Below are 25,006 nucleotides of genomic sequence, written 5' to 3'. Positions count from 1 at the left end.
TTTTTGAAGACTTGTGAATTATTTAATACATTAATAAAATATATAAATAAACTTATTCTTATTTAAATTTATTAAATTTAATGCATTATAATAAACAAAATACATATATTTAAAACCTTGAAAAACTAGTTCATTAAAAAATAAAAAATAAATGAAAAAGTGCAATATTTTGTGACCAAATTCCTTAACAAATGAAATATCTTTTTGATTTTCATTTTAAAGAAATACCAATTTTCCTCACTGTATTTCTAAGTACTTTAAAATCCCCCATCCACCCGGTGCGTACCTATTTTAAATGAGTTTTCGGATCGGAAAAACTGGCTAGCCGATTTTTAGAAGCCCATTGCATGTGGCATGCAACGTTGATTGCCACTGACCATGCGGGGAAATCTTCGACGGCGCTGCTCCTTGTTTTTCTGCTGCTCTCAGGTTGTTTCTCGTTGATTTCTCGTTTGCTCAGTCAGCTCGTTGTCATTTCCTGTTCGAGGTTGAAAAATGGACATGTGCTTGGAGGATGAAGGAAGGTGACTGATTTTCTTGCCGTTCTTCACTCTTGGATCTGTAAGAGGTTCTCTTCTTAAGCTCAACACGCATTTCCTGCCGGGATTATTACCAAGAACTGCAACAAATCAATCGATTAATTATTGTGGGAAATAGAATCGAATGACAGCTATGAGAGGAGCCCTTGATTCCCATATTTAATGTGTCATTCAGCAATGAGTTTCCCAAAAAAAGAAAAAAATCAATCATTGCCAAGAAACCCCTTCAAAGGCACAACGTAATCTGCTTTTTCGGCTGATATTCGCCAATTAAAACCCCAAAGCTATCTAAATCACATTAGACCCAAAGAATGAGGGAGCGAAGAAAACCTTGTTCAGACCGCTTCCGTTGAAAATGGAAATTGAAATTTAATATGCGCTCGCTCTGCGAAAAAAAGCGCCAGCTCATCAACGGCGGCATTAGTTTGCACATATTCAAATCAGTTTTTTATTTGCCAAACAAAGGCTGCAGTCAGAGTACAAAAAAAATGGGGAAAAAATCGTTAAAATAAAAACAGTTGAAGAGGTGTTGGGTAAGCCGTGGCTGCGGAAAGACAGGAAATACGTTTGGGCCAACTAAACAGGGAAAAGCCGGCGAGAAAAACTGGAAATCATTGTGCGCCAAGACCGCCTTCTCCTCCCCCGCCTCTGGCATCATTAACATATATTTGAAAACGCAGAGGAATCCCAGTGCTTCTCCTCTGCCCGCTCTTCAGTGGGTTTTGTGGGTCCTCATGAAAATTTGTAAGTATGTTGGACTTGTCACTTGCACACTTCATGACCATATTTGTCACATTTGCGCCATGTTCGCGTTGGCCAAGGAGCCCGCGGGGCTCCAGCCAGGGGTCCGGCAATGGGTCTGCTCCGGCTCCTGCTCCTGCTCCATCCTGCTTCCTGGGGCCCGCCAAACCTGCGCCGTCCCTCGGCGGGCAAATCAGATGCGCAACTAACGAGCAACAACCACGACAACGACAACGACGACGACATGGAAATTCGTTCGCTCTGCGTTTTGCCATACTGAGTGGACACAGGGTAGCAGAGGGTATGAAGGGATCAGGGAAAATGGAAAGGTATTAAAATTTTAGATTTGTTTTAGATAGTTAGTTACTGTCCTTTAAATATATCTTTATTAAGAGTATATATTTTGATAGCTTAGCTTATAGACCAAGTACAGGGTATCCCCCATTTGCATAACAGTGGCTGTTCAACAGTCACAACTTGCTTTTATTGTTCTGCCGGCTGCTGCTCCAACTGTTCCAGCTCCAGCTCCTGCTCCTGCCCCAACTTCAGCTGCTGATTCCACTGCTGATGCTGATGCTTTCTGCGGTTGCCGCAGACGCCTTCTGGCCATATTTGTATGAATAAATGCGTATTTAAGCACATACTTACAACACTTGCCATGTATGGAGCCAGCAACCCAAAAGACAAGGGACACAAGCTGGGACAGCAGCAGCAGCAGCAGGAGCTGGGACACGGGACACGGGACATGGGACTTCTGGGGACCCAGACAAGGGACAGTTCCCAGTGGCAATAGGCAGGGGCAGCAGCAACATTTTGCATTTTCCCCATTTTCAAATATTTTTCCTGTGCGGTTAAATTTGCTTTATGCTCCTTAAAATGCGGAAATATTTCAGTGAATAAAAACAGTGGCACAATTTATTAATGAAGCCCAAACAATTTGTTAAACTCTTTTTATGCCGCCCGCAAGTTATTCAAATGCAAAATTGCAATTTGAGTAATTGAATATTAAATAATTATCTAGAGTTTATCTAGGAAAAATCAGGGGGGAGGTTGTGTCAAAATGCATTTAATGGAAATACTGTAATTTATGCATATTATTAAATGGAATCAAGTGTTTCGGGAAATATGGAAAATGCATAGGCCCCGCAATCGTTTCCCGTTCAGTGGAGCCATTAAGGCATTACCATAAATAAATAATTAAAATCGAAATTAAAAGCGAAAAGAAATGGGTAAAAAAAAATGTATAAAATATTACAAAAAATGGGGCCAGTCTTCGTTCAGAATACCTACAACTGAATGAATATTTTAAGCAAATCATAAATTGCCGACATGGAAGCCACTTTCCAATATTATTAAAAATTTACGATGGTATTTAATAATTTATGCGTTTTTTGCACATCTCTCTCGTTGCAGGTCCTGAGCCACGATCAACAATATGTTTGACAACAGTTTCCGGCCTTGAATTGAATTAAATATAATAAATTAAGCTGGGCCAAAAACATACAGTTTGAATTGTTAATGAGCAGCAGCAGCGGCAACAACAACAACAACAACAACAAGTGTTAAATGCAACCCCCTTCGACGTCGCTGCCGGCGTCGCTGATTCAACAGTGCTGAAAAGTCAATTAAAGGTAATCAAATCGAAACTGATTGCATTACAGCACCGGCGACAATAATTTTAATTCGCGCTGATGTCGTGTCACTTATTCCATTTCGATTTCTGCTAAATACAACAATTAATTGGGGACAGCAGCTAGCTCCCCTTAGCTGCGCCCCTGCCCGCTGTCGCATTGCGGTTTTTAACGCGCCGAATGACAAGTGCGCCTGCTACGCGGTTTTTCTCGCCACTGTTTGCCGTTTTTTTTCCACTGCGTTGGCGATTTTCGGTTTCAAATTCGTTTCTTTTTTTTTTACGATTGAAATTCGAGTTTTACGGATAGGATTTATGATGTATAGGCGGCTTAGGAGTTAAGCCTGCGGGCTAAAGCCGATTGGATAAATGCGCTGATAGGTTTTGCGGGTTTTAATTATTTACAGAGATTTTTTGTACATACAAATGAATCATTTTTATCTTTTTCACATTAATAAAAACATCTTTTAGATTAGGTTAAGCTTTTTATTAGGCCGAAAAACGGCTTTAAATTAAATGGAATTTGTATTTTATTGATATAATGTTAAAACAAGAAAGGAAGCTAACTTCGGCACACCGAAGTTTGTATACCCTTGCAGATTGGTTTTGATGTTTATATTATAGATTTAAATGCTGAAAATACTCACAAAACAGAGTTTCATTAAATTTTACCTATAGTTATTATGTTTACAGTTTGACAGTTACAGTTTTACATTCCCAGCTTTACATTTTCTCCACATTTACAGATCGTTTATATGACAGCTATATGATATAGTTGTCCGATTTTCATAAAATTTTTTCCAAAATTCTGAAATAATAAAAGAAGCTTATATCTAAAAGTAGATAAGAATATGTTGAAAAACAACGAAGTTATAATTTTTTTTCTATTCATTTTCCGATCGTTCCTATGGCAGTTATAAGATATAGTCGTCCGATTTTCATAAAATTTTTACCAAAATTCTGTAATAATATAAAATGGCTATATCTCAAAAATTATGCAAAAATATTGAAAAACAGCCAAGTTATAATTTTTTTTCTAAAAATTTATCGAACATTTGTATGGCAGCTATATGATATAGTCGTCCGATCCGGCCCGTTCCGACATATATAGCAGTGAGAGCATATAGAAGACTATATGCAAAGTTTCATTCAGATAGCTTTAAAACTGAGGGACTAGTTTGCGTAGAAACAGACAGACGGACAGATGGACAGACGGACAGACGGACAGACGGACATGGCTAGATCGACTCGGCTGCTGATGCTGATCAAGAATATATATACTTTATAGGGTCGGAAACGTCTCCTTCACTGCGTTGCAAACTTCTGACTGAAATTATAATACCCTGCAAGGGTATAAAAAAAGGCTTTAATTGTATTTTTTATAGTTTCATAATTATAGATTTTTAATTAAACCTCGTAATTAATTTTATAATTTGAGAGAGAATTTGAGAGAATAAATAGTATCTTTGCTGAATTAAAAATTAATTTAAAATACTTACTATATTGCCATTAAAATACAGACTTTAGCTGCTTTTCTTCTTTTCCCCCTTAAATTTTCCCCACTTAAATACGACTTTTCAAGTATTTTCGCAACCAATTCGACTTTGACTTGGCAAACTTACGTGCCTTTTTGGGGTTAACCAGAACAACTCAAAGTGCAACAAGATGTGGCCACTAATTGCGAGTTGTTAATGTTGGGAAAACAGAGCGGGCAACTCAATTGAAAATCTTTGGCGACTCTGGAAACTTGGCAAAGTAATATAAATCACCCAAGGGTTCAGCCCGGTCACAGACCAAGCTCAGAGCTGAATGGCTGCCGGTTTAATGACGCAAGTAATTGCAACGACCGGCAACTTGCAACTGGCAGAAGCAACTTGCAACTCGAAAGGGGGCTGACTGGAGACTTAATGAAAATCAAACAAAACAATAACTCAAAGTCGGTCAACTGTGCTGGGTAAAACGCAACAGCCGTCGATGTCGATGTCGATGTCGATGTCGATGTCGATGATTCCCCTCTCCGAAAAGCAATAATTGATAAACGAACATCGGCGAACAGATGTACAAGTGTTCAAATGAATGAATCAAGCTCAATGACGATGATGATATCCACGACATGCGAGCCAAATCAATTGATTTATGCAGCTGGAGCTGCGTTTAATTGAAAGCAGTAATTAAATTAATGACTCCTCGTCTTCGTCCGGCGAAAAGTCAGGCTTTAATTAAGTCACGGAATGACGTCCCCGGCTAGTCCTAACTAGACACTCTGGCACTGGCATGTGTGCATTCCCTGGCTCCGGGCAATGCACTCACAGCTCCAGAGTCCATTCAGAATGCGGAAGTTCATTTATTTCTTGGTTTCATTTTATTTTTATTTCGTTTTTTATGGAAACCTGAAGCGCCCAAAAAGTAATTTATAAATATGAAGCCATGGCAACGCTGTTGAAACATCGCGTGAAATGTACTCGAAGAATTTCGCTGACAAAAGAGTTTTAGGACGTGACTTTTTCGCAAAGTGTTTACCAAGCTGATAATAATAATAATGTGATAAGTCTATGGCTATATCTTAATATGATGTCATGGAGAGACAGTTGGATCTAATTTAAAGTGAGAATTGATATCATTTGTGGAGCAATCTCTTCTTAAATAACTTATTATTATTAGTTGCTATTCTTTTATGATATAGTAAAGTTTCCTTATGACTTTATTATAACACTTTCCTCTTACCTTGTCAAAGATTTCTCAAATAATATCAAGAGAAAGTATTTTTCTCAGAGGAAAATGCAAGATTTAATATTACCAAAAATACTTTTCGAGTTATCCACCTCTTTTCCATGGATTCTCTTCTTTAAATTCAAAATGATTTAATAAAATCTGAAATGTTATTGCATTCCGCGGCTGAAAGTATTTTCGCGCTTCGCGTCTTTACCTCACATATATCATGGGCGGGCCCGTCTTCGGCTTATGTATTCATAATTAAATTAATTAAATTCTTGCGCTTCAATTAAAATCTTATTAAGTTTCCGTATGCCTAGCCATCCACCAACACTCCTGTTCCTGTCCCCCCTCTGTCCCCTTTGGCAGCCAGAGTTTTCCCCTTTGGAACCAAAGGGGGGAAACTCTGAAAAATTACCGAGAATGGTGGCGAATGGGAGAAAGAGAGAGAAATGAGCAGACAAAGGGAAAAACGGGAAATGAAAAACTTCTTACAAAGCTTACTTATTCACACATCACGCAGACAACTGCAGACTTTTCACTGGCAAATACTTTTCCTGTCTCCAGCACACACACCCGCACACACACACACACTTACACACGTTAAGCATTATTCAACGGCCAGGAAGAAAAAATGGCTAAAAAAGAGTGTCCTGCAACGTGGCGTTGGTCCTTTTTTGGGTGCTGGCAGCCAGCACGGGATGCCAAAGGCAAACAGGACGAAGAAAAATGCTCACCGACCATGTGGTTCAGTTGATGTTGCTGCCGCCGTGTGGCTGTTGCTGCTGCTGCAATGTTGTTGCTGCTGCTGCTGCGTTGCACATATTGCTGCTGCATTCTTCGCATAAATTTCGCCATCGCACTTAACTCATGTCTCGGGGTCTCTCTTTAAATGAGTCTGGTTAGCTCTGGCCATTGAGGCACTGGAAAAAATAGAATAGTTATTTTATAAAGCAAGAACTATTTTTTAATTTTTGTGTGTGCTTTTAGGTTGCCAAAATGCAATTTCCACCAATGCAAATTACTTTTTAACTAATATTTAATATTTAAATGTTGTTTTTCATAAGGCTTATATATTTTCCTGACTGTTTTTATCTTCATCTCGCTCTCGCTCGCTTTGAGCTCAGAGCATAAACAATGGCGCTGTTTAAAGCAAAAAAAAAGAAAGAACGACGCAACTTGCCCCTTGCCATGACTCCATGCCACGTAGAACTCTGCACACATGTGACGCTGCCGCTTCCCGCATCGCCACCCACTAGCCCCTCCTCCTGCTCGTCCTCTTCGCGGCCTTGCCTCATGTTAAATTCAACGCCGGCAGAGGAAGAGCTGAGCCAGCGACAGCGACAGAGGGCAGTAGGCAAAAAGTTCAGTCTTATTTTATACTCTTTTTTTTTTTTTTGTACTTCATCGTCGTGTACAATGTTGAGCGTGGAAATTTAAAAGCAAATGCAAACAATATGGAACATTTTAAATGCACAGTGGAATGGAAAACAATGAAATGGGGTTAAGAAATCAGAGCAGGAATCTGATAAATGATATATTAAAATTTTAAAAAATCAGCTTTAGAAAATTAATCACAGAAATCAAGTTGGTTTGGAGAAAGAATAGATACCAAGCCACAAGCGTTGCCTCAGCCAGCACATGGTTATTTTTTTTAGGCAAAACTACAAAGAATTTAATCAATTTTATTGCCATAAACATCCACTTTATATGTTTCTTAGTCACATAATTAAAGTTCCACCATGTCAAGGTGTTACCTGACCACCATTGGTAATGCTTCTCCAGTGCCTGTGTATTCCCCAAACCCATCCCACTGTGCCATTTACTAGACGCGACAGCACCGGCCAAGTAAATCACCGCAACTGTGAAACTAAATTTCCAGGGCACTAAATTTACGCACAGCCAACTAAACCCGTAGTAACGGAAACCGAAACCGAAACCGACACCCGGCCCGAACCTCAGTTAACCCCAAGCCCAGGAGTGGCGGAGAAGCAGTGTAAGCTGCCCGCTTAGATGCCCGACTCACTCACACTCTCTCTCTCTCTCTCTCTCTGTGTCGCTGTCTTCCTGCACTCGCTTCCTTTCCCTTTTGTTACATCCTTGCCGTGCAATTTTCACCATTTTGTGGTGCACTTTGCGCCTGGCCGCGATTTTCCGAAAGATTTATGGTCCACGACATGGCAGCGGAAGCGCGGCCGTCCAGGCCACTAAGTCCAGCTGCAGGTATGCACCACCTCACGGACTCTTGGAAGCCAGCCACCACCCACCTGCTTGTTGAGTCAGCAACAAAGGGGAAGAAGCAGGCACTGTCGCGACGCTTTCGCCTAATGCCTGTCAGCAAATGCCGCTGTAAGGCGCTAAAGCTGTCCCGCCACTGCGATAGCCCAAAGCCTCGGCACTCGGAGAAATATATTGTCCTGAAATTTAAATAAAAAACTTGGAAAACAAGGTCTAGGATACTTTAATTCCCATTTCCTACTTTCCTACTTAATATTATATTCTACTTCAACTCCTCTTTTTGGCAAGTGCAGAGCTTCTTTAGCTTAAACCCTCTAGGCCCTCACAAGTTGGCTCGTTTTCATTTAGCGCCCTTTACCTTTTTACTATTTAATGCTTAATTTAAATACAAATCCGATCTGTTTGCTGACTTTTGTCGATAAGCGGCACCAGAAATGATGGCAAAAGTTGGCAAACTTTTTCCCATCTCCGAAAAAATAAAGGAAGTAAAAATACGCTAAAAGCGGCAGTAGGAAAAAATCATTTGCCTGGGCAATGGCATTGGCAACGGCAATTTAATTTGCTTTGGCTTAGAGCTCGGCAAACTTTTGGGCACTTGAAATGGGAGTTCAACCCAAAGGATCCTGGGGTCTAGAGTTACGCAGAACTCGAGTCTTAGGTAAACAAAGTCAAAAGGGGAAAAGGCAAAATATATTGAAGGAGGTGGGATAAGGAACATATCTATCTTAACCCTTTAACATGTTAGAGGGTTTACCTTGATTTCTTAAATTATTATACTCTCATTTTCATAATTTTACTCTTAAACTTGAAGTCTCTCATAAATACCTATAGCTAGATTTTCTAAATTTTTTCATTTATTCCCCCATCGATATGGGTTGGTCTTTCTTATTTCTCACACCCAAGTTCGCCTCACAGAACCTCCTTCTCTTATCCTTCTTCTCGCCGCCCATATCCATTCTCTATTCAGGGAATTTATGTCTCAACTTGCCTAAGCCATGTTTGTAGTAAAATCTCTACTATCGCGCCTTAATTTTAAAGCCCTCAACGCTAAATGCTCTACTCCGCTCCGCGAACCCCTGCCCATGCCAGGAACCCGAAATCCGAGACCCGAATCTGGGCACCCAGAGCCTAGAAACCGGAGTTGCCCTGGCAAAAAGCCCACGTCGCTATCTGCAGATGCGAGCGAAGTTTATGTTCGACATGCTGTAATGGCGCCATATGCACGTTTATCAAAAGAGCCACGCCCCGAGTAAGTCCGGGATATATATGGGTTAGTTTTCCGCTTGCCGTATAAATTTGTTTAAGACATATAGCAAGGATCAATAGCTCGCGATTTATTGTCTGCCACATATAACTTTGTCTTGGCTTTAAACCCGCAGACACGCGGAAGTGCTAAAAGGGCGGGCAAGGTCGATGGGCGAAACTTTTTTACCTACTTTCGACTTTCCACTGTCGCCGTTTTCTGGGCAGAAAGCCAGCCCCACGCGACCCCAGCCGCCAAGCGAAAAAAGAGCCAAAAGAAGTGAGATGGCAAGAAAATTATGGCTAAAATGGCGACGTCGTCTGGGCCGAGGAAAAAGCACCAAGACGACGTCGGCTTGCGGTCGTTTATATGTAAAATATTTGGTTTACTTTATGACTGCTTTGGGTATTACTCTTTACTTTCTTGCACTGCCAATTCGGGCTCCCTCTCTCTCTGTCTTTGCCTAGCTCTTTCGGGCCAAACTTTTTGGCCAGGCAGTAAAAACAAACAGATGCGAGATGGGCTAGGACGGTGCTACGAATTATGCCATAAAAGCATCGTCGTAGTTCCAACTTTTGCCAAATTCTTGGCTTGTCGTCGACATCATCCTCTTTGTCATCCGCCGCCTCCTCCTGCTTGGGTTCCACGGTCGCCACCGCCATCTCGCTGTCGCCGCCGTCGTCGTCGTCGTCGTCTCCTAGTCTCAATGTTCAAGGGAGCCATAAAATACTTTTTTGAATCCGGCGGAGCGCATTGCTCCTGTTCTCCTGTTCCTGGCCCTATTTTCCGGGTGGAAGGAGCGATTACCGCCGAGGGAGTCTCCATTGCAGGACCAACAAATGGCCCAGCTCACCGGGCCTCTTTAACTGCTCATTTCGGGGTGTTGAACCCAGGAATGGATTGTGTTGCCAAGGAGAGGAGTACTTCTTAGTTAAAGGTATTGCTCCTGTACATAATTATTATAATTAATCAAAGGAATAGCATTGAAATGTTAAATATTATTTATTCAAATACAAAGATGTGATCTGAAAACACTTCAAGTCATTCCCGATTTAGGTCACTTGCTTTCTGTTTTTCGTGGCTTTTTTTGTTTGCAGCTTGAAAGTGACTTTGTATTGCCATTTCTGCCTCACTCGCTCTGAAATTAACTACCCCGCGCTGATTATAGTGACTGCCTCGAGATCTCGTGTAGCTCTTGCGGTTCAGAACCAGAAACCGTTCAATTCGTGAGCCAAATTCCGAATTGAAATCCAAAACCAAAGCCAAACCCAGGTCCAATTCAATTGCCAAAGGAGCGGGAGTGGAGCAGTGCCCCTGTCTCTGGCCCGATTACCATTACTGAAAATTGAAGTAACATGTGTGGCGATGCGCAATTGCCAAGCGCCCCCCGGCGGCCACTCACTTTGGGAATCCCCCCCAATCCATGCTGGAACCACCCATCTCTATTGTTTCGTTTTCTATTTCACAGACGAGTGGATGTTGCCTCGGCGACTTTCACTGGCACACAGCCTTCAGCCTTGAGTCGCGGAGTGGGTGCCGGTGGTGGTGGTGGCGGTGGCCATCTGTGGTGGAGGAGTGGTGGCTGGGGTGGCCCAAATTCAGCTTCCAATTCGAAGCTGGCTGTGCGTGAGGCACAGAGCCCCATGTCTTTGTTTTGTCTCCTTGCGATGGCAAATATTTGGTGTACTCGCGCCGAGCAGGAAAAAGTATCTTGCAAGTGCACACAAAAAGTATCTTGTAGATGCACAGCCTCGAAGTTAAAGTCTTGGAATCAGAGAAAGAAAATATAATTTAGTTTAGTTTAAATAAAATTCTTTTAAAATATATTAAAGCAAAGAATAAAATTCTTTTCAGTTTGTCTGAAAACTTTTATTTTCAAATCTGGTTCCATTTATAATCTATACATATTTATTTTCTGTGTATAAACTGAAACTGTAAACTGTGCAAATAGTGCAAATAGCTGGGAGAAGACGTCAGGCAGGACGGGGACCAGTACATGTCTTGAGCGGAAACTGTGCCAAAAGACGTATGGCACAAAGCAGGATAAATTTGCCAAGTTTATCATAGCATACAGAGGGGGTGAGTGGAACTGGAACTGGGACGGGGTCGGGGGCGGGGGCGGGGGCGTGGGCGTGGCAGGACTTGGCTGTTGGCAAAACATGAGCCAAGGCATTGAGCATAAAATATTGTCGGCGATATTTTAACGCGCGCTCAAGCGAAATTGTCATATAAATAACACCCGGGGAAAGGGGTGCTTGCTCCCTCCCGGTTTAAGGTTTTAGGATATTGGCTGGCGTTACTTTGAAATATTAAACATTTGGCAAACACGAGCAAAGTTGAAGTTTATTGCCGACATTGATGGGGCTGCGAGTTGCGGAAGTTTCAGCGAAAAGGGAAATTGGGGCAGCCGAAACCTGGAAGCCATTATGGACCCGTCGATTCCGATGCTATTTTTGAGCGCCGCCAAACTTTTTGCCCGCAACAGATAAAAGTGGCAAAATGGGCACAACTGTACTTGCCAGCTCCCCGTGTCCCTTTCCCTTTATATCCATTTCCCATTTCACCATTTTCCCTTTTCCCCGGCTGCTCCCTTCCCCTGCCATTAAATCAGAAGCATGCATTTATTTAGCAATTTCCACCAACTGCAACAGCAAAGTTGGCGGCAAATGATTCTTTTCTTTTTATTTTATTTTTATTTTTTCTGCTGGCAAATTTTCAAAATGAAAAAATCGTATATATATGTATTATATCTAGACTAAACAGAGCAAGCGAAAGAGGGAGAGTGTTAAAAGAGGGTGGCTCTTTCAAGCAGAAGTCATAGTGCCGGGCCAAAGCTAAAGCAAAAGCAAAACCGAAATCCGGGGACCAAAAACCGACAAAAGACGGAACAGAAAACGGCACCAGACAGATACAATAAAAAGGGGTTTGTCCACCCGCCAAACCGCCTAACTGGCCCCATTCTCACATCCTTTTCTATGCTCCTTTTTTTGGGGCCATGGCCGAAAGGCAGCTCCTGTGACACACAACGAAAAAAGTATAATTTCTGAAAGAAAGATAGCGTGAAAATTAGTTTTAAAATTAAATTAGTATCCTGAAGAATGATAATTCTTTACCGAAGACTTTAATTATAGATTTTATCTTAGAATAATACAAATAGTTGTCCTGATTTTATTATATTTTTCCTCACTGCACAGTTCAACTCACAGTCAAACATTTCCAACAATGGTCGACAAAAGATATAGACGGTGGCAGCAGCAGGGGCGTATGACCGAGGGGGGTTCCAGAGGGGTGCAACTTGGACACGAACGGAACTAATAAATGAGTTTAGCAACAGTAGCAAACCAAATAAAAATGTCCTAAAAAGGCAACAAAGGCTGCCGAATAAAATCTCAGCGCCAGACCATAAAATATTAAGAGCATACTTTACCAATGGAGGGAGGATTGAACTGGGTGACAATTTAAATAGCTGCCCCTTTGGGTAGTTGACCTTTGCCTCTTTAATAGAGATTCCTTAAACATAAATAAAACTGATATTAAACACGAACTATAAGTCTACCAAAATACATACCTTAACAAAATGTCCCTATAAATTTGTACTTTTCAAATAAACCAACCAAAAAATCAGGCTGCAACTAAATAAATTCTAGAATTATAATTCTTTACTGCTCTTTTGGCTTCATTTAAAATGGTGTTAAATGGCCGGGCATAAAGATAATACAATAAAGCATAAAAAGGACCATAACCTACCTCCTCAATGTGCTGTTAGTCCTTAGTGTTTTTCTTCTTCCTTCAGAGAAAGAAATACCCTAACCTAACCTTACGAATGACTTCTGAACCTCTCGGCAGGTCCTGGCTGGCAGCTCATTGAAAACCAGGCCTGCGGTATCGCGTTGGCCATTTAACGGGATTTTAGCAATTTAAATATGATTTCCCTCAGCCCGTTCCACGTCCTTCGTCCTGACTTTTCATCCTTTGCTCATATGCATTCCAAGCAGCTGCGGTGCAAACAGAAAAAAAAGGGAAAACTTCACAGTTTTTGTTTTTATTCGCCCGAAAATGTTGTCGGTTGTTTGTTCTTCGAGGAGTCCTCGCTCCGCACTCAGGACTCCAGAGTCCTCTCAGTCTCAACAAGTTGCTTTATGGCATATGCATGATAATGATGAGGAGTCGAATGGAAACGGAGACCCTCTCCGCCACGAGTGCCATTTTTTGCGGCCTTGTTTCATATGATGGCCGCTCCCGGGTGTTTATGTGATATTTACATAATAAAAAGCGAGAGTTTCGGCGTGCGGCGGATGGGAGTTATATCCTTTTGGCTCCTCCTCGCTCTGACCCACATCTATGATTATTTTCATAGCGCCTTTGGGGCCCAGCAGCAGTGGCAGCCACGCCCACGCTGCGTAAAGTTGAAAAATATGAAAAAGGGGCGTCCATATACACAACATCCTTTGTCTCTCGTACCCACAAAAACCCCTTCTACCCGAGCGGAGAACAACAAAGGAAAAAGAATTTCGCTTTTGTTTTATTTATTTTATGGCCCGTTTGGGGAGCCCAGTGCCGATATCCTTTTTCTGGGGCCCATCCTTGAACTTCTCGCAGTTGCCGCGCTAAATTAAGTTTTGTTTTGCCAGTTGTCCCCAGACCATGCCCCCCCCCCCCCCCATTCCCTCCCGCAGCTGATAAATGTCCCCAAAGCAAACAAAGTGCAAGTTGTTTTTTAAGTTTTTGGCCCCAACTATGCGGCATATCTTTGGCCTGGCCGGGGAATTCGCTGGGGGTGGCCCTAAATGGGGTTGGTTCTGGGGATTTCTACTCTGGGGTTTCGACTTTGGGGACCTGCCAGTTGACACAAAGGGTTGCCGGGGTTGGCCCCATGTCTGACATGTGAAAAGGCAGGGTGACTTTGAGGGACCTTTGTGGGGTTGGGACTTCAAAGGGAGGTTCTCCGATGGAAAGGTTTGCCTACTCTGTTTATTATTGTATTTAAAATTAAAGCTAGTTAGGTTACAGAGTGCTATTAAAGTTGTTTGGGTAGATGAAAAAATACATCTAAACTAATTCGAACAAAAACAAACTTAAAGAGACATTTCCGTTGAAATAGTTTAAACTTTCCGCTATTCGAAATGCTCCAGGCTAAGCTGCTGTCAATCCCTATTCCCATTCGATCGATAATGGCCATCGCCAAACCTAGGAATCCGCATCCGAATCCGGCTAACTGCCTGGCAACCATTAGGCAGGCAACAGACTGTGTCCGTCTGTCGGGTAAAACTGTTGTAGTGAGACCAAGGCAGCGACTTCCACTCGCTCCTGGCTGCTAATTCCGCTCCTAATGTCCAGGCCGTGGCCATTTAAATTGTCTTCATTTGTTTACTGGCCGACAGTCGGACAGATGGAGGAGTAAATGCAGCCAACTCCCGGGGCGGGTGGGGCTGTAATCCGCAAAACTACCGATTAACTCCCGACGGGGGCGATGGGGGCTGCGATTGGGATTGCAGCTGCCAAATCCAATGAAAATCCGAGAGTCGAGTCGGAGCAATTTGGAGCTCTAATGGAAAATCAATTTAAAGCGTTCTCCACCCTCTTTTCCTCTCCTTGCAGGCGAATGCCGGAGTCTGGACCTGAAAGCCATTGGCGAACTTGGCCAGAACGTAGTTAACCGAAAAAGGAGAGCAGAAACTCGAAACTAGCAAGCAAAGAGAGAACATAAAGGAGGCCAGAAGCAGCGGCCAATTACCATGTCGCTGGCCCATCATCTCGGCCTCTTCCTGGGCCTGTGCCTCGTCCTCCTGGCCAGGCTGCAGATGGCCCGCGGACTGGCCAACTGCCCGACTGGCTGCGAGTGCGACGATGACACCCTGATGGTGAACTGCGGCGAGGGCACCCTGGACGTCCTGCCCATCGCCCTGAACCCCGCCATTCAGCGACTGGTGATTAAGAACAACAAGCTGAAGACCATAGACTCCTCGATGCAGTTCTACGCGCAGCTCACCTTTTTGGACCTGTCCTTCAACGACATGGTCTCCATCCCCGAGCGCTCCTTCGCCTACCACGCTAAGCTGCAGGAGCTGCATCTGGACCACAACAAGATTGGCCAGGTGTCGAACCGCACCTTCCAGGGCCTCTCCACCATCAGCGTGCTCAATCTGCGGGGCAACCTCATCGCCGAGCTAGAGTACCGCACCTTCTCGCCAATGGGAAAGCTGGCGGAGCTGAATCTCGGCCAGAATCGCATCAGCCACATCGATCCTCACGCCCTTGATGGGCTGGTCAACCTGCGGGTTCTCTATCTGGACGACAACACCCTGACCACGGTGCCGGACGAGCTGACCTTCCAGGCGCTGCCCTCGCTGGCAGAGCTCTACCTGGGCACCAACTCCTTCATGACCATTCCGAGCGGAGCCTTCCAGGACCTCAAGGGGCTGACCCTCCTGGATCTGCGCGGAGCTGGGCTGCACAACATCTCAGAGGATGCACTCAAGGGTCTGGAGGCCCTGCGCTCCATGGATCTGTCGGATAACCGCCTCGTGACGATACCAACGGCCGCCTTCCAGAAACTGGGACGCCTAGAGGAGCTGAACATTGGACAGAACGACTTTGAGATGATCTCCTCGGGCGCCTTTGCCGGCTTGCGGGAGCTGCGTCACTTGGAGCTGACCGGGGCCCAGCGATTAAGGCGCGTGGAGAGCGGCGCTTTCACCGGAAACAGCAACCTGGAGCACCTGAACCTGTCCAGCAATAAGCAGCTGAGCGAGCTGCCCGCCACCGCCTTGGGTGGACTGCCCCACCTCAGCACGGTGGTGCTGAAGGCCAACCAGCTGAGCACCCTGGACGAGGGCCTGGTGCCCTGGGCCGACCTCCAGACGCTGGACCTCTCGGAGAACCCCTTTGTCTGTGACTGCCGGCTGCTGTGGCTGCGCCACCTTCTGCTCAGCCGGAACTCGAGTGGCCAGTACGCCCCGGTGATGTGCGCTTATCCCTCTGCCCTGCGGGATCTGCCCCTGGCCCAGCTGGCGGAGCCTCTGCTGGGCTGTGCCCACGGAGCGGCCAGTAAGCAGGCGATTATCGGCATCCTGGTGGTGGTTTGCGCCGCCCTGATCACCACCCTGGCCCTGCTGCTCTACACCTGCCGTCGCCGCATCCGGGAGCTGCTGAAGGGACACTCGGCGCTGGGCAGGAAGGAGCGCGAGTACCAGAAGACCTTCTCCGATGAGGAGTACATGGCCAGACCGCCGCCCGGCTGTGGAGGAGTGCACCCGGCTGCCGGAGGCTATCCCTACATGGCGGGGCACGGCGGCAGCGGAAGGCCGATTCCGGTCACCGAGCTATAGCTAGAAGCACCACCCCCGCCTCAGCTGCGGGGCCGGGGTGGCGCTAGCACCGCCAGCGGGGCGGTGCAGCAGCTGCAGGTGCCCAGCGCCGTTGACCAGGCCTCCAACTCCTTCGCCCAGCTCAGCCACATCCACTACATGACCAACAACGGCGGCCAATCCTCAAAGTTGCATCACTCGCAGCAGGACATGCGCCTGCTGGCCTGCAATGGCGGCAAGTCCTTCAATGCCACCTCACTGCCGCGACACCGCCCGCCACCGGCGCAGGTGCAAGTCCAGGTCCAGGAGAGCACTCTGTCCCACTACAGCCAGCCGCTGGCCAACGGGATCCGGCTGACCCAGGACCACTTCAACCACAACCAGCACCCGACTGCTCCGAACCAGAGCCACCACTACGGAGGCGTCTATGCCAAGCCCTGCGACGCGATGGCCGAGCCGGGCTACATCCACAACAACTCGCACTACTCCCTGCCGCTGGACCACGATCTGCCCCCCAGTCCCACACCCACACCGCCGCCGCCGGCCCTGCCGCTGAGGAACGGCGTGGGCATGGCCCTCATCCATGGCAACACCACCGGACGCAGATCCTTCAACAACAACAACAACGTGGCCACCTTGTCGAACAACAACCACCATGGCGGAGTGACAGTGGGAGTGGGTCTGGGCGTGGGCAACAACAACGGCAGCCTGCGGCGCTACCACTGATATCCGGCCAAGACGTGCGGCACCTTGGGCCGCACCATCATCAAGACCAGGCCGGATCCGGACATCGAGCTGCATTACTTCTACAAGGGCTGAGGTGGTGGAAATTCCAGGAGGATCGCCTCTAATCTTATTTAATCAGGGCTATACATTAATCACGAAACAGTGGGTCAAGAGTGCATCTCTGCCGCGGGTTCCAGACAAAGTCCTGAATATTCTTCTTCTAGTTGTGTACTCCTGCGTTACGTGTATTCAGGCGAGAGCATTCTGTATAAATTAGGCTTTAGTTCGAGAGGTTGTAGAGGGTGGGCAAGGAGTCTGCGCTGAGGTGTATATATTTAAGTGGAGGACTTGCGCACAATTTTGGCAGGCACTGTGAGTAGTCACTCCTCGGCCGCCACTATTCATTTGCATCCAGTGATCTTACTATTAAGTTCTGCTTAAAATTAAAATCCTTCAATTTATGTACATAATTAGAAGCTTTTTTTAAAAATGCGACAAGAAAAATCAAGACAATTTCAATGGAAAAACAAAAACAACAAAAAAATTAAATTAAAATCAAGTAACAAGGTAATTTACTTTATAAAATAACAAATTAGCCACGCGCTTAAGCACCAGTCATTAAAACTATGTATGTATTTAGCCTAAAACTATCGACAAACCTATATTCCAAAAATAAATACAAAAACAAGCAAAATGAAAATAAATTATATACGCAAAACCTAAAATAGAACACGGCCGATTTTTATAGTTAATAGACTCAGTAAAGAATAAACTACTCATCGGAATAATAAACAAGCAAGTTGTTTACACAGTGTAAAAGGAAAATAGCAAAAACTATGGAAAACTCCGCAATATTCATGCGGCATCCCAGCCGCATTCACAAATATGAATAAGCAATTTATGCAGCAGAAATAAACAAATGCAAAATACAAAGTAAATCTATATATACGAATTATACGTGTAAATAAAAGAAAATAACTATGCTCGAAAACAAAACCTTACCAACATTATGTTTTTTATTTATTTTTATTTATTTTCCAGCCTGAGCTGCTTTAATTTTCCCTTTTTTCACCATTGATCGATTGTACATATTTAACAATTTAATGGAACAAATTGCAAAACCAATACAAGGGAGTTAAAAGTAACCTACAAATAGAAGAAACATTGATTACCATATACATGTAATTGAAAACTTATTCAAACGCAATTTTCATATTCATATTTCATATACTTCATAACGAAGCAGATCAGATCCCTCATCTAGCCATACGACGACGACAACTATGAATAATTAAATCAATTTGAAAAATACAATTTAAGCAAATTACAAGGGAAAGCGTAGTCAAAAAAAAACACAAGCCAAGTGGCACAAAGTATATTAACGAGACATAGAACGTAGCCGAGTCAAACCAAATTTGTGGATCAGCATCTAACCGTATCATTAAGCGCAAGAAGTGCAACACGAAATACAAGGAACTCCCTCAATGTAACCGATAATCGCAGGTGCGAGGCAGAAAATTGAAAATTCAACAGTGTTCAAGAACTAGAAGATAAAATCAAATAAAGAACAAACTTAACAATAAATAAATAGAGTGTTCTCTTTTTGAGTGGGTGTAAGAATGTGTCAGAATTATTTTCGGTTGAATTTTCTATTTTTGAGTGAGTATTTCGCCGATCTGTATAACATGGGTAGCGTGGCCGAGCGGTCTAAGGCGCTGGTTTAAGGCACCAGTCTCCTCGGAGGCGTGGGTTCGAATCCCACCGCTGCCAAGTGGTTTTATTTTTTTATTTTTCTTTATATTCTTTTTTTTAACACCTTGTTCAGCAATCTGCCAACTATTTGGAAAACTAGTTTCGAGCTACTGTTTGTCGGCGTCAAATGCAAATACCTAGAAACTCTTTTCCCTGCCAGTTTAGTTAATGCGCCAGCGCCAAGCTCCAGAGTTGGAACTGCTGCTGCTGGCACTCATCTGCATAATTTAATTACATTTAACAAAAACAAAAACACACGCACACACTCAGGACGTGCTGCGTTTTGCGCTAATAAGCGACAGGGTCACCCTGGACCCCCTTCAACGACCCCCCGCTGCTGCCCGCCATGTAAGTTGTCAAGCGATGCGATGCGTTGCATTGCTCCAAACAAAAATCTCAAGTTAGGGAGCTGTTGAAAATAGCATCGTGACACGAGTTATGATACAGGTAAAAATTATAAAGGTTTTCTGGAATTTACAGAATATATATAAATAAAATATTGAATATTAAACTTATAGTATATTTTCTAAATAGATTTTAGTTTATATTTACTGAACTCGATGCAATTTTCAAGATATTAGTTGCTTTAAGCACACATTTTAAGAATAAAATAAAGTTTGTTGCCAAGGTTTTTAATTATTAAAATATATTTATCATAGGATATATTTTTATAAACATTTTATTTCCTTTCTCCTTGTCTGCGATATGTTGCAACTTCTCTACAACATCTAGCTTCCTGCACGCTCCCATCGCCAGTTGTGCCAGCGGGAGAAACAGAGTTCGTTCTGGCATAAACAGTTACACATTTGCATGCTGCTCCCCCCTCTTCCAGCTGCAGCTCCACCGCCGCCCCTGGGGGATGCCTTCAGCTGGGCTCGTTGTTGCTGCTGCTTGTGCATATGCGACATTAGCGCACGCAAACAACGTACACACAATTAGAAGAATTAACAGTAGTTAAGGCAGCAACAACACGCTCAACTTGTTGGCAAGATGTGCAGCGAGGTGCAAAGAGGGGGTGGCAGCAGGGGGGGATACAGACTTATCCCCCACTGCAGCCGGCGGCTGTTGTTGCTGCTCCTGCTGCTGCTGCCGGTACTTGTAATTTAGTTTCGCAACGAGTTCCGCTGCATGTCCGCCGCTGCTGCAGCCGCAACTTATTGGCCACAACATGCCAACTTATTAGGCAAAAGCGCAAAAGTTATAAATTGTTTTACAAGGCGCACATTGTTGCGGCCGTAAATATGTGGATACCACCGAGCCAAGGACAACAGGAAGCCAGCAAAGTTGCCAAGGATGTGTGCGGTTATCGCTTTAAAATTAAGGTGTATCCAGAGTCAAAGGGGTTGGCCAGCAATTACTTAATCGATGAAGAAAAAGGCAAGGCTACCTGGGAAAAGGAAATTTAGTTCTCAATATGATTTGAATTTTGAAAATGGTATTAGGACACTACTTTGTTGCCTTTGATCGAAGGGTTTATATGGTAGAAAAGGGGATATAACTTACTTTGTATATTATTTCTATATTATAAATACCTATTCATTTTCCTGTTTATTTTGCTTAATCATAACCGCCGCATAAAGCAACATTGTAGTGTCAGAAAAGCAAAGTTAACATATTTGCATACTCCTTTTGGATACCTATTTTATCCTGGAAATTATATTATGAGAATATATTGTTGCTTCATTAATTGACGCACGGACACTCTGGTTTCCTTTCCTTTTTTTCCTTCACATAAAGCAACAATGTAAGCACAAAGTTATAGTAACTTGATCTAGAATCAAGATAAAATATTTATATTTTTCCAACAGGTATATAGTAAATTACCCAAGAATATTTCCAGCAAATGCTTAACAAAGAAACATTGTTGCACATTTAATTAAAACCACTTCCTCCTTTTCATCCTCCCATAACAAATGCACTCGGCTGAGAAAAATTACAAAATATTTTTAATTGCCAGTCGTAAATTTATGCCACCGAAATTGTTTTCAAAAACAAAGGAGTCAGACCCTCCCGTTTTCTTCTAGCTCAGGCTGGGAGGGAACCTTCGCCCCCAAAAACACTTTGTCTGCTGTGCTAATTTATATGTTAATTTTTTTCATATTTCCATGCACAGAGTGAATATTATTTTTGTGCTATTTCATATTTCGTTGATGCGGTCGCTTTATTTTGAATACAAAAACAGGAAAGGATGCCGAAAGCCCCCGAAAAACAACGGCGCAGGCAACATAATGCCATCGTCTATTCAAAAAGGCGTTTCGGTTTGGCTCTTCCTCTTTCTGGGTTTTATTTTGCATGAAATTTTCGCTAAACTCGCACAATAACAAGCCGGCGAGGGGATTGGGGTTTTTGGGGTTGGTCAGGCTCATAGGCAGCTTTTTAATTTTCAGCATGAATTAGAATAATAGTCAACGGATATTACACAATGGCAGCCCGGCAGCCCAGCAGCCCTGGGGGCGGGGCGTTGGGGATTTCCGGTCAGCAAGGGTTCGGTTTTGGCCTTGGGGCTTAGGGCTGCTGCCGGCCATTAAGGGAATAGTTGATGGAGGAATCTTTAATGCGAAACTAACTAAGCTGGCCGTCCAGGGATTAACCAAAGAGTTGCCGAAAAATAATTAATGGCCGCTCCTAAGCTGGAAATTGGAAATGGCTGCCCTTAATGATAACTTTACCCTACGAAATATACATATTTTTCGCATTTCCACAGCACTTAACATCTTCTTTTGAATGCCTCCGATTTCTTTATTTCCTCTGTGACAAATACAAATTCGCAAAGCATTCAAAAAAATACGAAAAACAAGTCAACCATTTCTGGGAAACAAGCAAACAAAAACAGCAAAAACAAGGACCCAAAAAGTGCTGACACCTTTGAAAAATTTTCACGCTAATAAAACACAAAACATGCCAGAGCAATGTGAAGAGCGTGAAAAGCGCGGAGGAGTCCGCAGCTCCAGCGACGGATGGCGATAAAGTCAGGGCAGGTCCAAGAGGGCTCCGCTCTACCCAAGAAAAGGGAGGAGCCGGTCCGGAAAACCCAACAAAAGGAGCAGCAGCCCCAAGCAACCGCAAGGCGGGCGAAAGGCGAGAAAATGCGGAAAACCCAGAGTGAGAGACAGAGAGAGAGGGTCCCTGGCACAGGACCTGTTTTGTATTTGTCCCAAAAAATACGAAAAAGAAGCGAGGAAAATTTGTTTTAATGCCGCGCGCTCTTTTTACGCTTTTCTTTATAACTTCTTTTCAGCTTTTTTGTCATGTTACAATTCTGCAGCGACAGCAGTAAAAAATAATGCCGCCGCCCCGCGGCAACCGCAACTTGTGCAACATCATAAACCCATTTGCGTTTTTAATTAGTAACATCGCAACTTGGCCCAGTGAAGGGCTGAGGGCGAAAAGTAAATGACCATGCACAAAATGTTGCACCGAGCCAACAACTGAAACAGATAAGTCCCGGACTCCGGCTCCACTCCAGCGACTCCACCCGAAAACTGAAAACAGAAAAACTGGAGCAAATAAGGTAAAAATTTTTAATTGCCGCAGAAGCACAAATTATTAAGTTGCGGTTTTGCCAGTGTTTCGAGTAGTCAGCGGACCCAGCTAGCCGGGGAGCAGCCGGTGGCCATCGCGGCCAGTTCATCCTCATCGCCGTCATAAAGAGTCCGCGAACAAAGTTGAAAAAGCGCAGCTCAAGTGGCGCAGCCTCCCGTCAGGAATGGTTTCGGTTTCGGACCCGCTGATGGTCTCCGGTCCTTCAGTTTCCTCTTTTTTTTCTGTTTTCAGTTAACTGGAAAATGGGGCAATGACCGGGGGTCACTGCGAGTGACCAGAGAAGAGGACTGCGTAGTCAGGTAGGTGCCGGCAAGTGTCCTTCAAGTGGAAGGGATAATCCCCAGGAACATGGAATGCTAATTAAGTTTAAAGCACAGATGCTTTAGTATAGGAATTTAATAAAACTATTAGCTTGTCAAAATTTGTTCAATAAATTTACTATTTCTCTTATAAATGTATTTAAAAATGGCATGCAATTTTGTTTTAAAAGGTTTAATATTAAGTTTCAAGAGGTTTTTGTGAAAATTTGACTTTAAAGCCATAGAGAAAGGTCCCCTAAAAGCTCATTCCTTTCTGCTCAGCTAGTTAAATCCACAAGTTTATGGCGCATCGAGCACTAAACGCTTTCCCAAGTTTATGTGTGCGCTGTCCCATGTGCTCGGGTCAGTCATATTTTATTTCCGAGTTTTCTTTGCAGTCCTTGCGCTGCTCGCACGTACCGATGGCCAACTCCAATGGACAGAAGTCACAGTAGAGCAGTTGCCACAATTAACACGTGGGGCAGGGGTGGAGTCCAAGGACATGTGGTGTCACGTGTACATTTCTTTAACTATTTCCTATAGATACCTCTCTTTTTAGACAGCAAGAAATACCAATTAAATTTATAGAAAATATCATCTATCAAAAACCAAAGTGTTTTCCTCTGTGCACCGTTTATTACACTTTTTGACGGATTTTTAATCGTTTTCCATCATTTCAACGCCGAGGGTTGCTCTCCGCCGCCTGACAATAATAAATTATTCTTCGACTTTTACAAGCAGCCCCCTCCCTCCCTCCGCTCGTAAAATGCGTAACGTTGTTCTGGCCCCCGTCGGCGACTATTAAAAATTACATAATTGCTCAACTGCAGCAGACGCCGGATCCGCTCACAAAAGGTCTCTCCTTGAGTTCTCTTTTTGCGTGGCAAATTGCATTATTTACTTTTCAGTACATTGCCAAAAAGAATCAGGGGCGCGACCAGGGGATCGAGGGAAGCTGCCCGGCTGCCAGGGAACTTGAACAAATTTGTTTATGAAAATTTATGAAATCGACCGTGACTAATCGATTGAATGGCGGACAAGCCGAGTGCTATGCCAAAATATTATTGCGATTTTGCCGAAACGAGGCAAAGTGGAATGGGGAAAGGTATATGGTATTAAAAGCAATTATTTATTATAGAATTTTTCTTGGACAGTGATTAAGTGGGGTTGCAGATGCTTTAAAAACCATTTTTTAAATAGATTTAAGAGTTTAAAGAGCCTTAAGATTTAATTTAATTTATCTTTAACGAGTAATTACAATATCCTCACATTCCACCTGTCCTGTTCATATCGCATTAATTGTGTTTAACAACTGATTCCGCTGTAAGTTGGCTTGACAATAATACCGATTATCTCGAGATCAAATAAATTATGTAATTCAAGTTTTTTTTTTATTTAATAACCATTAAAATCAAAATCACCACTGCTGTAAAGCCACGAAAAAAGCTGGAAGTTGGCGGGGAAAATCCAGCGAGCAAACAGATTGTTTAAATTGCTTGTAAATAATAACAACAAACAAGTGGCAACAACAATGACCGGCAACATTGAGTATAATTTTGTTTTGTTTTTGTTATTTTGCTGGTCGATAAACTTGTAACTGAGTTTGGTTTTTTACACGCCACAGGCCAAGGTGGGGCACCAGTGGCATTTACACAGCAATTGAACCCTAAAGTGCCATAGGGCTAAGCCCCAGACCCCCCCCGGGGGCCGGGAGCTAGAGGAGTAAATGGAAAAATAAAAGAAAACTGAGCGGCGTTTTATCGGCGGAGCAGGCGACGTTGTTGCAAAAATTGCATTTTATTACACGTTCGATTGATTCCAACGAGGCCAGAAGGCCAGAAGGGGTTAAGGGCCGTGGCAGGGCACTCGCCTTTATTAAGTGGAGAGTTTATGTTTATATTTACAGCCGGGGAGGAGTCATGTGTGAACTCCAGTCCATCCCCATTTCCACATTTCGCCTCAAATTGAAATTGTCGATTTAACATTTTGAATTATCGTTTAGCAAATGGTCAATATTTTCCCGTTCCCGTTCTCATTTCTGCGCTCCTCCAAGTTGCGACACACATAAATTGTACGACCATAAACAATCAATTACTTTGTGCTGGTGGCCGCCCCACTGCGGGTTCCCGGGGGTCCCAGTTCGCTCTCTGTTTACCAAACAAAATCGAGTTCTTGTTGGTCTTTTCAGTCGATATGTGCTATATGTGCTATATGGATTACAGTTATGAGGCACTCAGCGCCATTTCAAAACTTTAAATGAGAGCAATGCGTCGAGG

The 25,006-nt window shown here is 43.7% G+C and overlaps 2 protein-coding genes and 1 non-coding gene across 4 annotated transcripts in view; all 3 read left to right on the top strand.

Annotated features, from left to right (window-relative positions):
- The window catches only part of LOC108075197 (leucine-rich repeat neuronal protein 2), a 51,860-nt gene extending 35,429 nt beyond the window's left edge, over positions 1 to 16,431 (top strand). For both annotated transcript variants that reach the window (XM_070285088.1, XM_017167533.2), the window contains 2 exons: positions 2,694 to 2,911; positions 14,702 to 16,431. In XM_070285088.1, the coding sequence (XP_070141189.1) occupies positions 14,839 to 16,431 (1,593 nt within the window). In that variant the 5' untranslated portion in view covers positions 2,694 to 2,911; positions 14,702 to 14,838. The remainder of the gene's footprint in view (positions 1 to 2,693; positions 2,912 to 14,701) is intronic.
- Positions 16,432 to 16,569: 138 nt separating this feature from the next.
- On the top strand, positions 16,570 to 18,132 carry LOC138928309 (uncharacterized). The gene has a single exon (XM_070285089.1). It carries the CDS (start codon positions 16,570 to 16,572, stop codon positions 17,134 to 17,136), a length of 567 nt encoding a protein of 188 aa, XP_070141190.1. The 3' UTR covers positions 17,137 to 18,132.
- Positions 18,133 to 18,824: 692 nt separating this feature from the next.
- Positions 18,825 to 18,906, top strand: TRNAL-AAG (transfer RNA leucine (anticodon AAG)). Its single transcript has one exon. It is a non-coding gene; the product is annotated as a tRNA-Leu (tRNA).
- The last annotated feature ends 6,100 nt before the right edge of the window (positions 18,907 to 25,006 follow it).

This window comes from Drosophila kikkawai, chromosome 3L (assembly GCF_030179895.1).
Source record: "Drosophila kikkawai strain 14028-0561.14 chromosome 3L, DkikHiC1v2, whole genome shotgun sequence".
In the NCBI taxonomy this organism is placed as follows: Eukaryota; Metazoa; Arthropoda; class Insecta; order Diptera; family Drosophilidae; genus Drosophila; species Drosophila kikkawai.
Note: the sequence above shows the minus strand (reverse complement) of the source record. Positions and strands in the feature narration are given on the sequence as shown.